This window comes from Abramis brama (assembly GCF_963993115.1).
Source record: "Abramis brama genome assembly, chromosome: 18".
In the NCBI taxonomy this organism is placed as follows: domain Eukaryota; kingdom Metazoa; phylum Chordata; class Actinopteri; order Cypriniformes; family Leuciscidae; genus Abramis; species Abramis brama.
Window position 1 is genome coordinate 22,783,767 of NC_139980.1, and position 23,020 is coordinate 22,806,786.

At 38.6% G+C, this 23,020-nt stretch overlaps 1 protein-coding gene across 1 annotated transcript in view; it reads right to left on the bottom strand.

Moving 5' to 3' along the window:
• LOC311068592 (pleckstrin homology domain-containing family G member 3) overlaps window positions 1-23,020 on the bottom strand; it is a 140,640-nt gene that overhangs the window by 25,637 nt on the left and 91,983 nt on the right. The window contains exon 3 of the mRNA XM_084091133.1: window positions 11,120-11,568. Within this exon, the coding sequence (XP_083947259.1) occupies window positions 11,120-11,568 (449 nt within the window). The remainder of the gene's footprint in view (window positions 1-11,119; window positions 11,569-23,020) is intronic.

Below are 23,020 nucleotides of genomic sequence, written 5' to 3' on the forward strand. Positions count from 1 at the left end.
ATTCATGATAACTCGTCATTATAAATTTTAAGGAAGCTTTTAACCCTTAAACTCATAATAGTAAATTACAGTTTAGCGCCGGACAGTCTGAGTCAAATTGCCCTTCTGACACTTTTGCTGCCGAATGAAGTTCGGCAGAACCATCGCCAAATTCCCCCGCTCGCAGTTCAAAGAGATTGTTATCGATTCTTCCCCCTCTCTCTCCAAAAGAGCAACACCAAATGGCCCAAAAGAACTCCGGAATGGCATTCCACACACACACACCCACACACACAAACACTCCTCGCATTGAATTCAGAATATAAGTGGCTCAAAATCTGTAGATGATGTATTAGAGTATGCATGTTTGATTAACCCTTTTAATCCTATAGTTATGATTTTCTAGTGTTTAGCTTTGAAGTGTATTTTTAAAGAATGTTTTCCCCAATGGAATCATTGTCTTGTAACCCTACCTCCTGCTAGGTCATAAAAGTTTACGACCACGAAGCTGCAACAGCTTATCCAGTTTCTCTTTGAGGATTCTAGCTAAACCATGTAATTCTATATATTCTATACCACTTAAGAAATACAGTGAGGAAAATAAGCATTTGAACACCCTGCTATTTTGCAAGTTCTCCCACTTGGAAATCATGGAGGGGTCTGAAATTGTCATCGTAGGTGCATGTCCACTGTGAGAGACATAATCTAAAAAAAAAAAATCCAGAAATCACAATATATGATTTTTTAACTATTTATTTGTATGATACAGCTGCAAATAAGTATTTGAACACCTGTCTATCAGCTAGAATTCTGACCCTCAAAGACCTGTTAGTCTGCCTTTAAAATGTCCACCTCCACTCCATTTATTATCCTAAATTAGATGCACCTGTTTGAGGTCGTTAGCTGCATAAAGACACCTGTCCACCCCATACAATCAGTAAGAATCCAACTACTAACATGGCTAAGACCAAAGAGCTGTCCAAAGACACTAGAGACAAAATTGTACACCTCCACAAGGCTGGAAAGGGCTACGGGGAAATTGCCAAGCAGCTTGTTGAAAAAAGGTCCACTGTTGGAGCAATCATTAGAAAATGGAAGAAGCTAAACATGACTGTCAATCTCCCTCGGACTGGGGCTCCATGCAAGATCTCACCTCGTGGGGTCTCAATGATCCTAAGAAAGGTGAGAAATCAGCCCAGAACTACACGGGAGGAGCTGGTCATTGACCTGAAAAGAGCTGGGACCACCGTTTCCAAGGTTACTGTTGGTAATACACTAAGACGTCATGGTTTGAAATCATGCATGGCACGGAAGGTTCCCCTGCTTAAACCAGCACATGTCAAGGCCCGTCTTAAGTTTGCCAATGACCATTTGGATGATCCAGAGGAGTCATGGGAGAAAGTCATGTGGTCAGATGAGACCAAAATAGAACTTTTTGGTCATAATTCCACTAAACGTGTTTGGAGGAAGAAGAATGGTGAGTACCATCCCAAGAACACCATCCCTACTGTGAAGCATGGGGGTGGTAGCATCATGCTTTGGGGGTATTTTTCTGCACATGGGACAGGGCGACTGCACTGTATTAAGGAGAGGATGACCGGGGCCATGTATTGCGAGATTTTGGGGAACAACCTCCTTCCCTCAGTTAGAGCATTGAAGATGGGTCGAGGCTGGGTCTTCCAACATGACAATGACCCGAAGCACACAGCCAGGATAACCAAGGAGTGGCTCTGTAAGAAGCATATCAAGGTTCTGGCGTGGCCTAGCCAGTCTCCAGACCTAAACCCAATAGAGAATCTTTGGAGGGAGCTCAAACTCCGTGTTTCTCAGCGACAGCCCAGAAACCTGACTGATCTAGAGAAGATCTGTGTGGAGGAGTGGGCCAAAATCCCTCCTGCAGTGTGTGCAAACCTGGTGAAAAACTACAGGAAACGTTTGACCTCTGTAATTGCAAACAAAGGCTACTGTACCAAATATTAACATTGATTTTCTCAGGTGTTCAAATACTTATTTGCAGCTGTGTCATACAAATAAATAGTTAAAAAATCATACATTGTGATTTCTGGATTTTTTTTTTAGATTATGTCTCTCACAGTGGACATGCACCTACGATGACAATTTCAGACCCCTCCATGATTTCTAAGTGGGAGAACTTGCAAAATAGCAGGGTGTTCAAATACTTATTTTCCTCACTGTATGTATGTATTTAGTCTTCTCATTTAATGGCTTACCTGCTATGTGATTTTGCCTGTGTATTCTTGTAAACTCTATTGGGTTGATGTTTCAGATTTTGCACACTATGGTCAACTAAAATCATATGTGTGCCATGTTTGGATTCTTTAAAGTCCAATCTTCATCCCCATTTGTAGTGTACATCACATTTTGGGTTAACCTTATTCCTAGCTTGTTAGTTGAACGTTTAATTCTTGTTTTAAAGAATAAGAATGCATCTCTAGGTCTATAGCTCTCAACCTTACCAATTTTGGTATCAAATTAAACCTCTCTGTCTGACTGAGCTACTCATATATAGGAGATTACAGTAAAATGTATTATTCTGTGTGTACCATCTTTCTGGAGTAGAAATGACGAATTCTAAACGCCGTCATAACTTATGCAGATGAACCGTCCCGACAGGACAAAGAACTTCTTCCCACTCGAAAATCTCTGGAAGGTGATTTGTCATTCATGCAAAAGGAGGCGTGAACGAGGATTTCCTTAAGAGAACGGGACATCCAGTTTCTCTTCACATCAGTTATTCATCCTTAGCTATCCTCATCGGTTTTCTTCACTTCGGTTTTCTTTTTAGCTTCAGTTTTAGTCTTTTGTCTTTGTTTTTCATATTCACCTTTGTTCATTTCCACCTACGAGTGAACTGAACTTAGCCTGAATTATTTCTGTGGTAACTTCACTTTCAATGGACTTTTAAACTACCCGTGACGCCACGGAAGAAACGAGAGAGCACGCCCAGCTCCGAAGGACTGACACACGCACGCCTTCTTTCCTCAGCAACACAAAGAGAACTCTTTCCTCAGCAACACAAAGAGAACTGACTGAAAGGGAACGTCTAGAGCCCCTTTCACACAGCGCTTTGAACCTGGCAAATTGCCGGCAAATTGCCAGAACACCTTCTGTGTGAACGCAAACACGACCCGGGATTGATGCCGGGTTGGGAACCTAGTAACATTGCCGTGTTCAGTCCCGGAACGCGCGCTGTGTGAACAAAAGCCGTAACAATGCCATGTCATAGTGATGACGCTGAAGCCGCGATCGTTCGCCAGCTGTGAAACGGTACGTAATGCGCAAGTTTATGATCGAATCAGAGAAAAAATGCACTCATAAGCAAACTTAAGACGCTGCTGAGACATTACAAGTCACATCGATGTCACGTGTCTTTACGGAATTTTTACGGGTTGTGTGTGAACGCACTCTCTGATTCCGGAAAATCACTGGCAGTGTGAATGAACCAAAATCAAATGAACCCGGGTCAAATCCCGGGTCACTTTATCCGTGTATTTTCCGGAATATCTGTGTGAAAGGGGCTTATCATGCAACCTGAAGGAGGGAACGGAGACGTTAAGTCACGTCGCCACAATCGCTGTGCCAACGCTGAACTACCAGGACACCTCTTGGCTCCCAAGCACAAATCACTTGAAAGAGTGAGTCCCGCACGCTTCCTTATATACACGTCTCATGGGGAGTGGTTTGCGATGCAAATCTCACTCGTCAATATCTATTGGCTTGTTTTGTTACCACTCAAATGGGATTGGGCTCTCAGGCGAGATCCTAATTTGTTAGTCACCTGACGTAATGTCTCCGTTCCCTCCTTCAGGGAATGGGGGTTACATTAGTAACCAAGACACCATTGATTCAAGGAGCTGATCCAATAATAAAATAATAAAGAGGCGTTGAGTGAAATTGATAACGTCTACCTACTATGTGCTTAAAAACTGTGCACACTTTACAATGTGACCTTGTAAATGTATAGTTTTAAGGGTGTTACATACAGCCTGTGCCGGGCTATGCAACAGAGAGGGGAGACCACGCGGATTATTTGATTTCAAAAATATATTTATTAAAGATAAAGAATGAGCAACGTAAAGTAAATAAAGTCAGTGTAATTGTTAAACTTAAGAAACAAAAACGTATGCAATCAGGGTATGTGAAGTGTCATGCAAACGGAAACAAAATCAGCAAAACGGTGCAGGAGAGAAGGAGAAGCGGCGGCCTCCTTCCCCCAGGTCTGGAGAGCTTTTAACACCCAGGATACTGGAAACAAACACACGCGGTCCTGGAGCAATCACCCGCAACACGCCACACCTGTGCTCCGCTCACCTATAGGGGAGACGTAACAAACAGGCAAACCGCAAAGGAGGAGGAGCTTACAGGTCCGAGACCGTAACAAGGGAAAATTAATAAATAAAATGCAATAAATACAGTATGTTGAAGTTAATAATGCCTTTAACCATTTTTTATGGGGGGGAGGGGGGTAGGGCTATCTTTTTAGAAGACCCCTGGGGGTCTATCTTTTTAGAAGCTGTGCTGTATATTAATGCTAGATGACTAAAACCCCTTAGCACTCTCCTAAAAAAAGTCACAAAAGATGGTAAGCATATTAATATTAGTAGCAGCTAATATTTGTTCATATTTTTTCCTACTTACTACAGGTGACATTTTGACAATAAAATGTGACATGTACAGTACAGTGCACAATTGTACTTCATGCATGTACAGAACACAGTTATTTTCAGAAAAATTACTGTAATTCACCAAAAGAGTTTTTCATGTTCCAGTGGTTGTAGTACGTTCATATTGACCAGACTGACTTACTACAGGTGAAATTGTGCCAATACCTCCCTTTATGTATTTACAGTAAACAATTGTTTTTCTAAAAAAAATACTGTAATTCAGCAAAAGGGTTTTTGGTGACTTTCTACAGGTGAATAATGCTAAATCTCACCTGTAGTAAGTGAGTCTGGTCACTAAGAAAGTACTACAACAATGGCAGTTGCCAGCTATGAGGTCACCAAGGTCCAGACTTCTGTATTTTTCCAAGGTGTATATAATAGTTGTGAAATGATTGCCTTGTATTAACTCGTCTTTGGTGCTACAAGGATATTGCATAGCACCAAGAGCATCTGTTAATGGTTATAAAGCATGAGATAAGATGCAAGTAGCTAAACTAAACATTTCACAAGTGACAGCCGTTTTAAGATAGAAATATGTTAAACGGCAACAAACATAATCAGTTAAACTAATACACTTTTGACTAATTTCGCCATTTTGAACTGAAAATAGGCCTATATAATTTACATAACAAAATATTTGTAACTGTCATTGTGAGAGGACAAGAAACCTTAACGAAACCGTAAAAAAAAAAAAATCATATTGGGCATAGGATTAATAATAAATGTGTACATATTGTGAATGAATTTAATAAACTTGGTTAGTTTTCCTGGTAGCCTTCAGTAAATTAACTTGTCTAAGAAAATGAATCATAAAACATAAATATCAGTTGACCCCATGTTTACTTTCCTCACTGACAGACGGAAATGAAAAGACTATCAGTCAAAGCTCAGCTTTAGGAGGGGAAGAGACAGGGCAAGGAGAGAGCAGGTATTGACAAATAATCTTCTGCCCACTGACATGGTTTTAAAGCTATTTCTTATCCTTTTTTTTTTTTTTTTTGCCTTCAAAAGTCTAAAAACACACATCAGAGAAATCTAAATTTTCACAGGAGATTATGCCCCCGTACCCACCTAACTAGCTGAAATTTGGGACCTCTGTGATTATAAAACCATGCCTACAGCCCTGAAAACAAATGTACAAGTTACAGTAACTTTTTTCAAAAAATTATTTTGTACTGTAAAAGCGAGATATTGGCATAAGCTCATAAACAGTAAGTCAGTTTGCCCACTAGGTATTTACTATAACCTTTTGGCATCAATCCTTACACTCAGTCCTCAGATGCCACATGTCCAGAGCCAAACTTAGTCCTTTAACAGAATAAACTGTGAAGTTCAAATGAGGCTTGGGTAAAGAGCATTTAGACACTGATTGTGTCAAGCTGTTAGAAAGAAGCTGTTATCAGGTTTACACTGATAGGCTGACACTTTTTTGTCTTTTCTTGACAAACAGACCCGAATCAATTTCACATCAAAGTTGTGTTGTGTTGTGCCAAAGTTGCTGTGTCGATTGGATAGGATTCTTTTATTCCCTGCATACTAGGCAGAGATATGACAAAGCATTTTACCTAGGGTTAGGAATCCATTCAAGCAAAAGAAGATGCAAAAGAGAACTCATTTTGGCACCTGAGCAGAGCACTGTTTTCTGTGCTGGGCACATTCAGAGCTGTGCACAAAAAAACACCTCTCATATATAGTGCACGAATATTGAATTGAGTTATCTTTTTCGAGTCTTCTTGCACTTGAATGGACAAATACACACAAAAAATGTCAAAATATCCTTGTAAACATGTTTCATGTTTCTCATATTTCTTAAGTGAAAACGTATGTGTAATAGCCTATTGGATCCGTGCATTAGGTCTTAAAGTGACAGCTGGCTAATAAACCTAAACCACTCAATTCATATGGATTCGTTTTACGATCTCTGTATGAACTTTTGTCAAAGTGGTAGTTGTGTAGACTGTCAATGCAGGGACAGAAATCTCTCAGATTTCATTTAAAATATCTTTATTTTTGGTCTGAAGATGAAAGAAAATGTGTTACGGATTTAGAAAGACATGAGGGTGAGTAAATGATGACAGAATCTTCCTTTTTGGGTGAACTATCCCTTTAAGAATGAACAAAGTGGCAATCAATCAGTTTGAGTTTAAAAAAACAAAAAACAATGGTGCAAAAGCACAAATGGAAATAACAGAAACAGGCCATATTAAAGCTATATACAGGCCATTTCAATCTGCCAAACATAAACTTGTAACTGAAAAATTGTCTATACGCAATATACAGCCTAGGGTGAAGTCAGTGAGTATACTAACAATGATTTGGGACAAATATAATGAAATTTAATGGAAAACTATGCGAGTAGCTCTATGGTGCAGCAGGATTTAAAGCAGCCTTTGAAGTCGTTGCTGGGTGCTGCTAGTGTGCATACACTCATCCGCCAGACCACTTTTAATAACCTCCATAACTCAAATATTGTACACTATCCCTTGCCTGGAAAATTACATTTACAGGTATTGTCATGCAGATACTGACAGACCACATTATTGCAAGGGCAGAGAAATTTGACTAAATGCCATGGCAACCAGCTGCATGAGGCAAGTGAAAGTGAAGCCTCACAAGTTTCACATGCTTATGGAAAACACCTAAGCAATTTACAAGTCTCAGCAGCTTTGTGAATAGGTTTTAAGAAGAAACTCGTACCTAAGAACATTTTCTGCTATTTAGGAGAACTCTTAGTGGGAAGATAAAATGTTTCGTGAATACGGCCAAATCCTAAAACCTACATATCCTTTAATCCAAATGTGGACAGATTATTCAGGACTGCATGATCTCAGGGCTGTATCATGCACCTGGTCACTAATTTTCTCAAATAAATCAAAATAATCTGTTAAATTCTCTCAAAGTGCATGCTTTTAAATAAATAATGATATTGTGATGCATGTTTATGTGGTGCTTTTAAACTCAACTTAAGCATGTGATAATGCTTTTTATGTTCACACCTCATGACTGTTTGTAATCTCACTTCAAGCTGTGTGTCATTGTGTTGTGTACTTGGAGGACTCAATTGGCACAATCCAATTGTCAAACCTGTTATGTAATGTGATAATCCCAGTGCATTGGATGCCTGACTGCTAACGAGTCATAATAAGCAATTCTTACACTTCAAATGCATTCAACATCTAATGAAAAAATTGATTCAAGTGTGAATACAGAAGCATGGGAATTGAACATGATGTGTGAGACGTGATATGGCCTGATGGGTTTAACCACACACCCATCTCGACTACAGTGCACTGAACTGACCTCCTAATGGAATAATCATCTTAAAGCTGAGGAACTTTCTTAAAGCTTTTCTTCTGTGTTGTTTAGGGTGGGGATCCATCAGCTGTTGAATGGATGGATGCAGCTCTGAATGCAAGTTTGCAGTCAATTGTAAGAAAGGGGTGGGGTTTAAGAGGACTAAATGATTGGAGAACAGTACAGCTCAAATTTGCCATTGCCATTTTCCCCTTGTTAAAGGTGCTGTCTTTGAGGGCAGGACTTTGAAAAGAGTCTACTTCTGTTGCTAAGTCTGGTGGACATCAGCGAAATGGTTAAAGTTCTTGATGGTATTTCTGTCTAAAACCTGGATTAACTGATCTAGAGAAAATGATCTGTCTGTACTGAGAAGATCCTGGCAAGTTCTTGTTCTGGTAGCAGGTCTGCGAAATAAGCCAGGTCACCTGAATGGTCCTTTAGAGCTGCAATGAACAATAATTCACCCTTATTTACAATTTAGTAGATAAAGCACAGCTTGGAAATTCATGTTTGTAATCTACACTGTTGTTGGCTTTTCACATGCAACAAGATTCAACATCCTGAACATTTCTTATGTTTTAAAGCTCCAAAAATGTGCCTTCTTTCTAAAAAGTATTTTTGGCGGAACTCCATCATGGCTGATGTGTGACTTTTCGCTGTTTGAACAGTGTTCACTACCACACCATTTCAGGAAATTCTGCAAGGATTCTATTACTGGGACTATTACTGAGCTTTTTTCATTTTTTTTTTTTTTTAGTTGGGTTTTGTTTCATGAAGTGTAGAAAGTCATCATGTCAAAATGTCCATAAACAATCTCTAAAGGTTTAATGCAAAGTAAAGGGAACAACTGAAAAGAAAACTGAAAGCAGGGTCTCAAAAGTGTTTTTAAAAATGTTACTGTTTAAAACTCATCTTAAATATCAAATCAACAAAATGGCCAAAAATATCCATCTAGCACTAGGGATGTCACGATTACCCAATATCACAATTAACCGTGATTAAGATAGTCACAGTTATTAAACCGTAAGAATTTGGGATTTTCGTAAAAAAACAAAAAAAAAAAAACATGAAAATGAGTCTTTCAGACTGGGATCAACTACTTGAGGCACCCGTGTGAAATAAACATGCATGAAATAAACATGAATGAACATCACAAGGTTTGTTGAAAGATGCAACTTATCTAATGATTTTGATGCTAACTAATCAATGATTTACTTGTCAACAACGTGTTGCGTAAAATTTTCTTCTTTTTTGGGGGTTTCTCAGTAAATCTTGATATATAGGATTAACTGTGAATTGTTATATGATTAAGAATCTAGCATATAACGTAATAAATTAAATTTTCTCACATTTTAATCAATTGACACTTGATTATAAGCAGTTGGGTCATTCTGTGTCAACTCAACCAGAGGTCCTCGGCTAAATTTTTTGATTTTGATCATTTTTAATTCTGTTGAAAGAAATACAAATGAAGAAGAAAGCCAAAATATTAAATGTCATAAATGTATATAGACTGAGAAATCCACTATTTTGTCGAGGGGGTCAAAATGACAATTTTCTTCTGATACTTTGAGCCAAATTACAGGGGAGTAAAATGACTTTAGAAAGATAACAGCATTATTATGAGATTTTTACACAGAGATTGATGGTCTATTAGCAAAAATCTGTTTACTTTAGCAATCTTTTTTGTATTATATGCCAACGGAGACAGTTAAAAATGTAACTTGTGTTCTTTTGCCAAGTTTGCATGCCTGTAACTTAAAGATAATCTTAATATCCTTTTATGTTTTAGTTTTTAATAAACATTTCTTTTGGGGGAACACATCTTCATTTTAAGGGATTGAAATATGGTTCAATCCCAGAGATATGGAGATCTTAATGCAGCTCCATGAGTAAAATTGGTCAATTGTACACATTTTCAGTGGTCAAAAACCAAATGTGGGTCACTTTGCATACATCTGATATTTTTTTCTTTCAAAGAGGAATATCTGAAGAACAAATAATGAGGAAACTAGAAATGTATCTCGTTTCTTTTTTTCCATCAACATAATTGCATAGAATATACCTGTCTGAGTGCCATAAATATTCTTTTTCCAAAGTTTACATGCCTGTAACTCAAAAAGTATAGATTTCTCAATATGATTTTACAATTTTCTTTTGAAATCTTAATTTTTAAGGTCCTATATTAGCCTGGGAAAACCCAGACAACTTCCAGCAAATTTAGATTTGCTCCGCAAGTAGTCTGGCAAAGAGCTCATTCAAGCCCATTTCTAATCCGTCGAAATCGTGGCACCAATCAGAAACGTTGGGGCAGGCTTTACACGATGACGATCGCTATCCAATTGCGCCCCGAGGCATTTGAGCACGTCTTTGAGCACCAACTTTTAAATGCATTATTATATTCAAATTGCAAACACATGAGGACAGTCTCCATGAAAGACCCACTGGAAGATGAACGTGCTACTACATTTCTCTCCGAAACGGTAGGAAATTAGATTTAATAGAGGATTTTAACTGTGACAAGATGATTGACAGGGCAGTTTAAGTGACAGGATGCACACGACAGATCCATCCGATAAAGATGACGAAAAAAGTATGTCCCAAAGCTTGCCTACTTTTTTGCTACACATTCAAAAGTAAATACCTTTTCTTCACAAAAAGTGTACTTTTATGGCATAGTGTAACTTAGGCGAACTGGGACGCAGCATATGGCTTTACACGATGACGATCGCTCTGATTGGTTTTAGGTCTATCCAATTGCGCCCAGAGGCATTTGAGCGACGTCCGTTGGTGACGTCCCTTTGGAAATTAGTTATTAATGAAGCTTTGCCAGACCATAACTCTGTTACTACCAGATTAACTACTGAGTTACTACTCAGTTTTAACCAGGCTAGTCCTATATGGTTAAACTGCACAGAAATGTGACTGCATGCTCAAATTGTTGAATTTTACTAATTTTCAATGGTCAAAAACCAAATCTGGGTAACTTTTCAAACAGCTGATACTTATTGTGTTTAAAGAGAAATGTCTGAAGAATAAATGATACTGAAATTAGAAATGATTCTTGTTTTGAGCAGGGAAAGTTTCTGAAATTTGGTTGATTTGACATGGAATGACCCAGTTGTTTGTAAATGTTTGGAAAGGTTAAGACTCATGCTGACCTCTACAATACTCCGCAGATCTCTCACATACATCCGTTCCGTCTCAATGATCTCCATGACCACACGGTCCAAGTAGGTGAGCTCAGGGTTGGGTGCCATGGTGTTGGCAGCAAATGGAGAGGAACTGTTGGAAACGGAGGAGCTGTTGTTGTTGTTAACAGTGTTGCTGCTATTTTGCTGGAAAAATTGACTGGATGCTTGGGCGAGATTATTGCCCTGAGTCTCATTTGAATCGGCAGCAGACGTTAACTCCAGATCCACATTGTCTTCAATGGGCACACCAGCGGATGACAGGAGAACGCCGTCCCGAGAGGAACCAGACCCAGATGAGATGGTGGAGACCACGCTTATGGGCCTCTGGACATCTGTGAAGTCAGAGCAATCGGACAGCGTAGCAGTGGAGGCCTGGTCATTACTGCCAACAGAGGCAGTGGACAACCGAGGTGATTCTAAAGAAGAAACAAAGAGACAAAGGTACACAGAGTGATTTATGTGTACATCACAGACAATCACAATGTGTTTCTCACACATTTACATTTAATCATTTAGCAGACGCTTGTAACCAAAGCGACTTAAAAATTTTGTTCATGACATTCAATACAATTTTACAAAAGTGAAACATGAATTATAGTACATGACATATCTAAATAGACAAACAACACAAGAAAGTGTCTTACTCAATGATTTTAGTTACAGTATCTGCACACCCATCTTATGAAATCAGAGTCAGACTCTGTATAAGACTTGTGTATTATTAAGCTATAATGTAATATCTTTACACAAAATACACAACACATAGCTCAAAAGCTAGTTTATGAAGCAAGACAATGAAAATTGTACTTATTGCTTAAACTAAATGGTGCACAAGGGATTATCAATATTAGGATTTACAAAGACTTGACATTACTTGGGTATGTATTGTCATAAATGCAAAATTGAACAGTCAGCAGGTTACCTGAAAGAGCAATCAAATCAGAAGTATTAGGAAAGTACTGTTTAATTAGGTTGGTATCTGGTTAAATATGAAATTACTCATCCTTTCCTAAACCATGCACATAATAAGTCTGTTAGCTAGAAAGAGGAGCATTTGCGGTTAGAAATTCACAGTAGACATTTTCAAAACTACCGTTCAGTTTGACAGGAATGCATGCATGCCCTTTGAAAATCATATTTTGTGCATGTCAAAAGATTAGGAATAGGAAGAGTCTGAACAAGTAATAATGTAAAGCACATTAATAGACTCTGACCAGCTAGGCAATGATCTCACAACCACATTGATCAGAACTGAACCTAACAAAAAGACAATATTAGCTAATGATGTATTCACCTTAATATAACCTTGATTTATTATACAGACATTTTTTTTATATGTACCTCATTTGTCCTGAGGAAATGTGACATGAAGAGTTTCTCATTAAATGAAAGCCTTCACAGATACGTTCTTAAGAGCACTTTCTTAAGGTCCAAATTAAGATTACTTAAACCTGTCAAAAGACAGACAAACAATAAACCCATACTTGCTCAGAGTCGGCGTCTTCCAGCATATAAAAGTGAACTTGAGGTCAACAGCAGGACAGAAGGAGGAAACTAATTTTTCGCCCTTCATTTCCATACGAGCATTTTGAAAGTAAACACTTTCCAACAGCACTGACGTCTCCTGCCAGCCCATCCCCTTTAAGCCTTGCGTTGGACTTTCACCTCTATATCTCCAAACCGTTGGAGGGAGGTCAATGATATCATGTGTGTAAAAAAAGAATTAAGCCTAGCCTTTGGAAATGGACAAGCATTTACAAATAAACAATGTCAATAAAACAAATAATATGGCTTCATTTTTTAAACCACATTTCTTAAGCCAAACTGCTTTGTGTGAATAACTGCACTACAGCTTTAGACTAACTCTAATTCTTAACTGTTTTGTACAATGTCTTGACTGGATGTTCAGTTGTTGTTTTATGAATTATGATCATTTGTCTAGTGGCCAAACTTACAGAGCTGCTTACCTAGTCAGTATTTTAAGACAATTTCAGAATGTATTATTAGATGCTCACAAAAAAATTCCAAGATGGCGGTCGAGTTCAGATAATACTTTCTGAAAAATAAATTTATATTAAATCTTATTATATTAAATTGACTAATTTACACCACATTTTATGCTTAGAGTATCATGAACCATAGATATACATAGATGCCTCATTAGTGGCCGTTTCAATTTGGTGCTTTATGTGAGCCGTCCGCCATATTGGAGCGGTCCGTGAACATTAGAGAGCAATTTGATTGAGCCTCTGCAACCATAGTTAGACGCATGTATGAATATCTATATATGAAATAGACTCCAGCAGATTATTCAAGGGTCATTCAATCCTTTTCTTGGAAGGTAGCAATTCCAAGTTTTCCAATTGCTTCTAAATGATCCAGGGTTAAAAAAAAACCCACAGAGGGTGAGAGAAAAGCCATCGTGATAACCTGAGCTTAAATCCAGTGAACCACCATTTCTCTTCCCAAATACTCCTAAGGGCAGCAACTTTCAGATGTGGTTGGAGAACCATTCCCCAAGAGTATTTGTTATGGCCCAAAAAACTATGGATTGTTGATGAATTGCCTCTAGCTCAATGGGTTTCCTTTGTTCTCATGCTCTTTTCTAGTTTTATTCAAGTGTCCCCAATATGGGTTCTAGGTACTATCCAACACTGGTACTGGTTTCTCACCTGATTTAAAAGTCAGTTGTTACACACCAGCTCATGAGAACAAATAGATCACACCTCTTTATATGGAGGGAGGGCCTAATGACTGTGCTTGGTTGTGCTCATAAAAGGGTTGAGAAACTGATAATCATTTGTAGCATATTAAGACTGGAATGCAAAGACTGCAGTGCAAAACCCATCTAGGTTTCTCTTCCTTCACAATACATTTGGCAAGGACAAGAAAAGGTGGCTGGACTCAAAGTGTGGTGTATCGTGCAGGAGACAATAAACAGGCCGGGAATGGCTACCGAAAACACTTCTTTACTGTGTTACTTCTGGGAACAGACTAAAACTACAGGTGCCGCTTGGCTGGGTAAAACACCAATAATCGTTGGCCACAACAATACTTAACACAGCAACTACCTTTGCAATAATGACCAACAAGGTGGCAACCTCAACCTGTCAAATCACACAAATCTATTACATTCCTCCCCTTTAAGTTTTTTTAAATTTTTTTAACAATAGCCATTTTAAGTTTAGCAATAATTAGCAACAACTAACTTTGCATTTAAATCTCACAACAAAAATAAATCTACTGCCCCTGAAAATGTTCTCAATCTTGGCAAAATATTAACTTCCTATTATCAACAAAAAATGTCTCTTGGCAGCTTACATTCACTGTGCAGATGTACATTTACATACATACAACATACTGCAAGTTATAGAGTCAGTCTTTGAGGTGGTACGCGGACCCTCTCTGGGTACCGCCGTTTCTCAGGTGAGTTTTTGTTTGCTGTGTGTGATGATGACACCTCAAAAACCTGTTCAGTTGGTGGTATTAGCTTCACTGGTGCACTGGGCAAAACAGCTGGAAAAGCACAGTCCATGGTTACTGGTGGCTCATTCTCAGCCACTGGTGAGGGCAAGCTTGGTGGAAGTGTCTCAACCTTTCCTCGCCATGGCAACATGTTGTCGACATGCATTGTGCGCTGCCTCTGACCCTCTTGTATCAGGTATCTGACAGTTCCCAGTCTTTTAAGTACTTTTGCCTGAATTCATTTCTCCACTCCTCCCCTGAAATTTCGGACGTGGACAGCTTCTCCTTCCTGAAAGAAACGAAGAGATGAGCCACCACGGTCATGATGACATTTCTGTGAGGCTTGTTTCTCTTCAATCCGTCTGGCAAGCTTGGGCTTAAGCAAACTGAAACGGGTTCGGATCTGGCGTTTCAGAAATAACTCAGCCGGTGTCCGTCCAGTCACGGTGTGGGGTGTACTGCGGTACATGAGCAGGAAATTTGCAAGTCTATGACTGAGTGGCAAGGGAGCCTTTCCCTCCGCCTCCAACACATCCTTGGTCAGCGCACGTTTCAAAATCTGCACTGACCTCTCTGCAGCTCCATTTGATGCAGGATGGTATGCAGGTACAGCAGTGTGTTTGATACCGTTACTCTCCAGAAACTGTGTAAACTCCCTCGACACCAGCTCTTCTGGCAGTCCATACACAGAGAACAGGCTTCGCAGCACTTCAATGGTGTTGTGAGAGGTGATGGAAGACATGGGAAAAACTTCTAACCACTTTGAATGGCTATCAATGACCACCAGAAAATAATGCTTATCCTTCTCAACAAAATCAATGTGAATTCTCTGCCACACTCTTTCTGGCCATCTCCAGTGGTGCAGCGGTGCGACTGCTGGCATTTTCTGAACAGCTTGGCAGATAGAGCAACCTTTCACCAACTCTTCAATTTCCCCATCACAGCCAGGCCACCACATGTAGCTGCGAGCGAGAGCTTTCATGCGGCAGATACCTGGGTGCACATGAGCTTATAAGCATCAGCCCCAATCACCAAGAGAAACACGCACACCTTCTTTTCATCCTTGATTTCATTTTCCAAAATCAGACGTTCCAGATATGACTCAAAATCCTCCTTCGCATCATTGTATTCGTCCACACGACCGACTGGCACAGCCATGGCAGATTTTTCCGACGTTATGTGAATATTAATTTCTAAATAACTACGTCTATGTAATTTACAGGTTGCCATTAATTTACAGACTTGGAATAATGCAACATCGAATAGTTTCACTCCAAGATTACTAGACAGATTTAAAATGTTTTAGATCAAATTAACACTGATACAATACATCTGTAAGTGAAGAATTGGGTAACTCAGATTGACTATTTGTTCTTAGCTCTGTTTGGATTGTCTGTCCCCCAGACCAGCTGTGACTAGTTAGGAGTGTGACTCCTAACTGCACTGTGACACAGCCTAATGACTGTGCTTGGTTGTGCTCATAAAAGGGTTGAGAAACTGATAATCATTTGTAGCATATTAAGACTGGAATGCAAAGACTGCAGTGCAAAACCCATCTAGGTTTCTCTTCCTTCACAATACATTTGGCAAGGACAAGAAAAGGTGGCTGGACTCAAAGTGTGGTGTATCGTGCAGGACTCAAAGTGTGGTGTATCGTGTATCGTATTGTTAAAGAGAGGAGCCGCAGAGAGGCCAAGATAAGCAGAGAGAGGCTAAAGTAATTTCATGTCAAAAAAGGAGGCTAATTACAGTGCTGGTCAGAATTATTTGCCCCCTTGGAAAATACGATCAAAGATGGCTGTAAAAAATAAATCTGCATTGTTTATCCTTAAAGAGAGGAGCCGCAGAGAGGCCAAGATAAGCAGAGAGAGGCTAAAGTAATTTCATGTCAAAAAAGGAGGCTAATTACAGTGCTGGTCAGAATTATTTGCCCCCTTGGAAAATACGATCAAAGATGGCTGTAAAAAATAAATCTGCATTGTTTATCCTTTTGATATTTTTTTCTTTTTTTTAAATGAAAAAATCTAACCTTTTATTGAAGTAAAAGAATTGAAAGTGAAAAAAAATAAAAAATAAAAATAAAATAAAATAAATCACATTATGAAATAAATGTTTTCTTCAAAACACATTGGGAACAATTATTTACCCCCTTTTATTAAATACTTTTTGCAACCTCCTTTTTCCAAGATAACAGCTCTGAGTCTTCTCCTATAATGCCTGATGAGTTTGGAGAACACTTGATGAGAGATCAGAGACCATTCCTTCATACAGAAACTCACCAGATCCTTCAGATTCCCAAATCCATGTTGGCGCTTCTTCTCTTCGGTTCAGCCCACTCATTTTCTATAGGGTTCAGGTCTGGGGACTGGGATGGCTATTGCAGATGCTTGGTTTTGTGCTCAGTGACCCATTTTTGTTTTGATTTTGATGTTTGTTTTTGGATCACTGTCCTGTTGGATCCAAACATGGCCCATTATAAGATTTCTTGCAGAGGTCAGGTTTTGATTTTTTATCTGTTGGTATTTGATCGAATCCATGATGCCATGTATCTGATGTCCAGGACCTCTAGCAGAAAATTAGGCCCACAGCATTAAAGATACAGCAGAGTATTTCATTTTACACATAGGGTACTTTTTTTTAGCCCTGTATGAACCAAACCCATATTAAGTGTTTGCTGCCAAAAAGCTCTTTTTTTGTTTGTTTCATCTGACCATAGAACGTTTGAAAAGTAACTGACACTATTGGAACTTTTGGATGGGTTCTATGGTCAGATGAAACAAAAAAATTAGCTTTTTCATGGATGAGCTAATGTATTAAAGTTTTATTAATGTTACTGTGGTATGAAGCAGGGCAGGCCGAGAGCCTGGGACATTTTACATTAATGTTTTATTATGCTTATATGCCGCAGTCGGCTGCTGCCGTTACTTTCCTTTTATTGTGTATTTTTATTTTAAGATTAAAGTTACGTTTAACTAAATAAATTAAATATCCCAGGCTCTCGGCCCGTCCTGCTTCATACCACAGTAACGTTAATAAAACTTTAATACATTAGCTCATCCATGAACACGATTTCTGTTTGAGTCCCGTTGGATTGCTTTCCATTGGCTGTGGAGGTGAAGGCAACAACTCCCATGATTCCACGCTCATTCACGGCATACACTGCTGTACGCTAGATCGATATTACCAGATGAACGGAAGAACCAGATGGAACTAGATAATATTCTGAATGTTCCGATCCAATCTGACATCTGACCTATAATGCTGCCCGAATCATAATCATACACTGTTCGTTCGTTGGCCAGAGGAGAACTGAGCAACTGAGCCCGGAGTTTTGGTTCCTTGCCACTGTCACCTTTTTCACTTTTGGCTTGCTTAGTAGGGGACATTTAACATTTAATATTCAACAATATTATTGATCTGCCTGCATTGACACCATTATATGAGAACTGAACTGAGCTGGACGATGACATCACGGTTTTCTCCAGAGTGGCAATATATATAATTGAACTAAATTAATTTTAAAATTTACCATCACTGAACTGACTTAAGCTGGACTGTGACGCTATTTACTTGACTTGATTATTAGAATTTCATATTAATAAAAGCTAGAAGACTTGTGTTGCTAAATGGCATGCAATTAACCCCCTGGGGTCGGCTATCGCGCCGGCGCGATAGGCTCGTTTTTTTCCGTATGAGTGCAAAAAAAACAAAAACAATTTTTTTAAAATTTTTATCTTATATGCTTGTGTTATACATCAATCGATCCTGTTTAGTGTGTATTTTTTTGTGTATGCTCATAATAAAAACAAAGTGTTGTGCTTTTCGCTAAATAAAGAAAAATAAACATGATGCGAGTTCTGCCTACTCTCCGTCAGTGTAGTCCATTCTGAAACGCGTCCGAAAATGAACAATAACTCAGCGAATACTCAGTCAATCAGGCATACAGACACACAGGCATGAAGCTTGAATTCTCTTCTTTTAAATGAAGTAATTTAAATAAAAAACAAATATTCTCATCTTGTGAAATCTGTATTAAAAGAGAGCGATTCCAGTCGAGCTAATTACAGCTGATTCAGATGTAATGTGACTCCACCCACGGAGAGCGCACGCTATTCAAACGCAAATGGCTGAGGCAATCCGCGCAATCCTGTGAACGCCCCCATATCAGCTCGAGAAAACACACAAGTTTATTCAGATCATTACTTGTTTACACCGTCTTGCAGCACTGTGAGGAATAATAATAATGGAAAATGTCCCTCAGAAGTGCGGGTATATCGAGGAGCGAGCTGAGGAATACTAGTAAGTTTTTTCCTTCTCACGTGAATTTCTTCACGTGGGTTTCTGTTTATGAATGAATGAACGGCAGAGATGCGCGCTGTTTACCACAGTTGGCAAAGACAGTTTAAATTTAAATCGCGTGTGAGAATGAATGATGACGTTTTAGCAAACTGTATTGCTATACTGAGATGAGTAAAAATCGACTGAAATATGTTGAAATAAAATGTAGGCTATTTGTATAAGCAACGTATTAAACTGCAAATTAACAATATGCCCTAATATTTCATGAAAACAACGTTACAGTCAGGCGAAATATGAAAGTAATGAATACATAGATAAAATGTAGGCCTATAATCATTTTTTTTTTACAAAGAAAGAGTACACTTGAAATATTGTTGAAATTGTAATTAGGGGTTCAAGCACGAAGTGCTGAAACCCTATTGTAATTGCCCTGATTTTTATTAGGGGTTCAAGCACGAAGTGCTGAAACCCTATTGTAATTGTACTGATTTTTATTATTATTATTATTATTATTATTATTATTTTCCCCTAAAACGCATCGTGCAGACCAAACCGTAAGAGCTGGAACCTTGAAACTTGGCCAAATGGTAGTCCTCAATTTGGGGAGAACCTATCAAAGTATGACCCCGATTGGCCCATAGGTGGCGCTATAGCAACCAAAAGCGCGAAACTGCTCATAACTAGTAGACCGTATGACGTAGACTCAAGTGTCTTATATCATTGGAAAGCTGGACGCCTGACGAACAAAACGTATATCTTCGATTTCATTTCCGCCATGATAGATTTTCCGCCATTTTGAATTTTGTCAAAAACATACTTTTGCGAACTAGTCCTAGGTTTTTCGCCCGATCGGAACCAAACCAGTGCAGAAATGTTCTCTAGTGTCTGATTATCAAAAACTATCGAAAAAAAGTTGAAATTTCGACTCACGGACGGTAAGGGGCGCCAAAACGTACGTTGTGGGAGGGGCCTATTTTACTAAAATGGCTATAACTCCAGAAGTAAATGAGGTATCTTCACCAAACTTGGTACACATGTGTAAGAGGTCAATCTGAGGTCACAGTAAAAAAAACGCGGCAATTGGCCACATGGTGGCGCTATAACAAGAAAAAAACATAAAACAGGCTATAACCACCTGACCATTAGTCCGATTGACTTGAAAATTGGCATGCAGTGTCTTGGTCCAAGGTGCCATGTATGTGTATGAGGACATTGGCGTATCTCGAAAAAGATGGCCGCCATCGGCCAATGAAGTTTGAGCACCTATTAGACAAGGTTAACGGAGGCCGATCGGAACGAAACTCGATGGGCATGTTCGACTCAAGGCCATAGAGGTCTGTAACAATTTTGAAAGAAATCGGCCACTAGTTGGCGCTAACGAGTTTTACAGCTCTGTAATCACGTGGTGTTACAAATATCCACACAATATGCATATCATTTGATAGATCTCCTCATCCTGAACAACTTTGCCTCAAGGACCATTGCTGTCAATCAAACCGTTCATTAAATATTTGCAAACATGTTAAAAACCTACTTTTGCGAACTAGTCCTAGGTTTTTCGCACGATTGGAACCAGACCAGTCTAGGACAATTCTCTGGACGCTCTAGATCAAAAACTATCAAAAAAAAGTTGAACTTTTGCATTTGGATGGCTGTAATAGGGTCATTTATAAAATGGGCGTAGCAAAATACACTAAAAAGCCTATAAATCCTAAATGAAAACTCAGAACTTCACAAAAATTGGTGAGCATATGTGACATAACATCATTAACAAGCATGCCAAATTTTATGGAGATCGGACTATAGGTGGCGCTATAACTGTTAAAAAGCTTTAAAACCATATATTTCCTATGGTACATTGCCTGTATTGGCTGTAAATGGTCTTTTCCATCTATTATGTCAGTGGTTACATGCTTGCTAAATAAAACCTGATAACTTTTGATGTTTTTGTGCTTAAAAACCCTTAAAGGCCTTAATAGCTTGAACCCCGATAAATGCTGCTTGCAGCTTTAATTATTATTATTATTCTTCCCTAAAACGCATCGTGCAGCCAAAACCGTAAGGCCTAGAGACGTGATACTTGGTCAAATGGTAGTAGTATTGCTCGCTACTCAGATACACGGACTTAGCCAAATCGGCCCATAGGTGGCGCTACAGCGACCAAAAGCGCGAAACTGCTCATAACTCCTAGACTGTATGTCGTAGACTCAAGTGTCTTATATCAATGTAATCAAGACCTCATGGCAAACAAAACGTATATCTCCGATTTCATTTCCGGTATGCAAATTTTTCCGCCATTTTGAATTTTGTCAAAAACCTACTTTTGCGAACTAGTCCTAGGTTTTTTGCCCGATCGGAACCAAACCAGTGCAGAAATGTTCTCTGAAGTTTGAATATCAATAATTATCGAAAAAAAGTTGAAATTTCGATTCACGGTCGCTAAGGGGCGCCAAATTGTATGTTGTGGGAGGAGCCTATTTTACTAAAACGGCCATAACTCCAGAAGTAAATGAGGTATCTTCACCAAACTCGGTACAATTATTTAAGAGGTCAATCTGAGGTCACAGTAAAAAAATCGTGGCGATTGGCCACATGGTGACGCTATAACATGAAAAAAACATAAAACTGGCTATAACCACCTGACCATTAGTCCGATTGACTTGAAAATTGGTATGCAGTGTCTTGGTCCAAGGTGTCATGTATGTCTATGAGGACATTGGTGTATCTCAAAAAACATGGCCGCCATCGGCCAATGAAGTTTGAGCACCTATTAGACAAGGTTAACGGAGGCCGATCGGAACGAAACTCAGTGGGCATGTTCGACTCATGGCCCTAGAGGTCTGTAAGAATTTTGAAAGAAATCAGCCACTAGTTGGCACTAACGAGTTTTATGGCTCTGTAATCACGTGGTGTTACACTTATCGTAACAAAATGCATATCATTTGATAGATCTGCTCATGCTGAAAAACTTTGCCTCAAGAACCATTGCTGTCAATCAAACCGTTCATTAAATATTCGCGAACATGTTAAAAACCTACTTTTGCGAACTAGTCCTAGGTTTTTCGCCCGATCGGAACCAGACCAGTCTAGGACAATTCTCTGGACTCTCTAGATCAATAATTATCAAAAAAAAGTTTAACTTTTGAATTTTTCGTATGGCTATAATTGGGTCATAAAGAAAAGGGGCGTGGCAAAATACACTAAAAAGCCTATAAATCCTAAATGAAAAAACACAACATCACAAAAATTGGTGAGCATATGTGACATAACATCATTAAGAAGCATGCCAAATTTTATGGAGATCGGACAATAGTTGGCGCTATAACTGTTAAAAGGCTTTAAAACCATATATTTCCTATGGTAAACTGCCTGTATTGGCTGTAAATGGACTTTTCCATCTCTGATCATATAAATTTTTTTTATATCATAATGTTAAAAACTAGTGCAATACAATTCTCTGGACTCACTAGAACAATAATTGTCAGAAAAAGTTGAACTACTTCATTTGGATAGCTATAATAGGTTCACTTCAAAATGTGGCCTTTACCAAGTGTCCCCGAAAGCCTATATCTCTTTAACGAATGTTCAAACCTTCTTAAAAACAAGTCAGAACATGTGAAATATCACTCTGAACATGCATGCAAATTTTCAGACAGATCGGACAAAATTTGCCTCTATAACAGTTAAAAAGGTGAAAATGATATGAATATAATGGCATATTAAGCCAATAAGTGGTATTTTACTGCCCCCTGCTGTTTAAAATAGTCATTTTGTCATATTGTTCTATAATTTATATTGAGACTTTATAAAATCCCTATTTGAACATTTACAATTACATTTAGTCAAAATCCATCTGTTAAAGTATTAGTATTGACAGTTTGATCACATCATATATATCAAATATCTGTATCTACAACATAATGTGTGTGTGTAGTCTTAGGTTTCTGAATAAATTCTGAATAATCTGATTAATAGCTTACAAAGACTTTGTGAAATGTTTATAGACCATTCAAATATATTTTCATAATGACACATTCCAATAGCATTGAAAAAACAACAACATTTGTCTTTGTGTGTGTGTGTGTGTGTGTGTGTAAACATGCA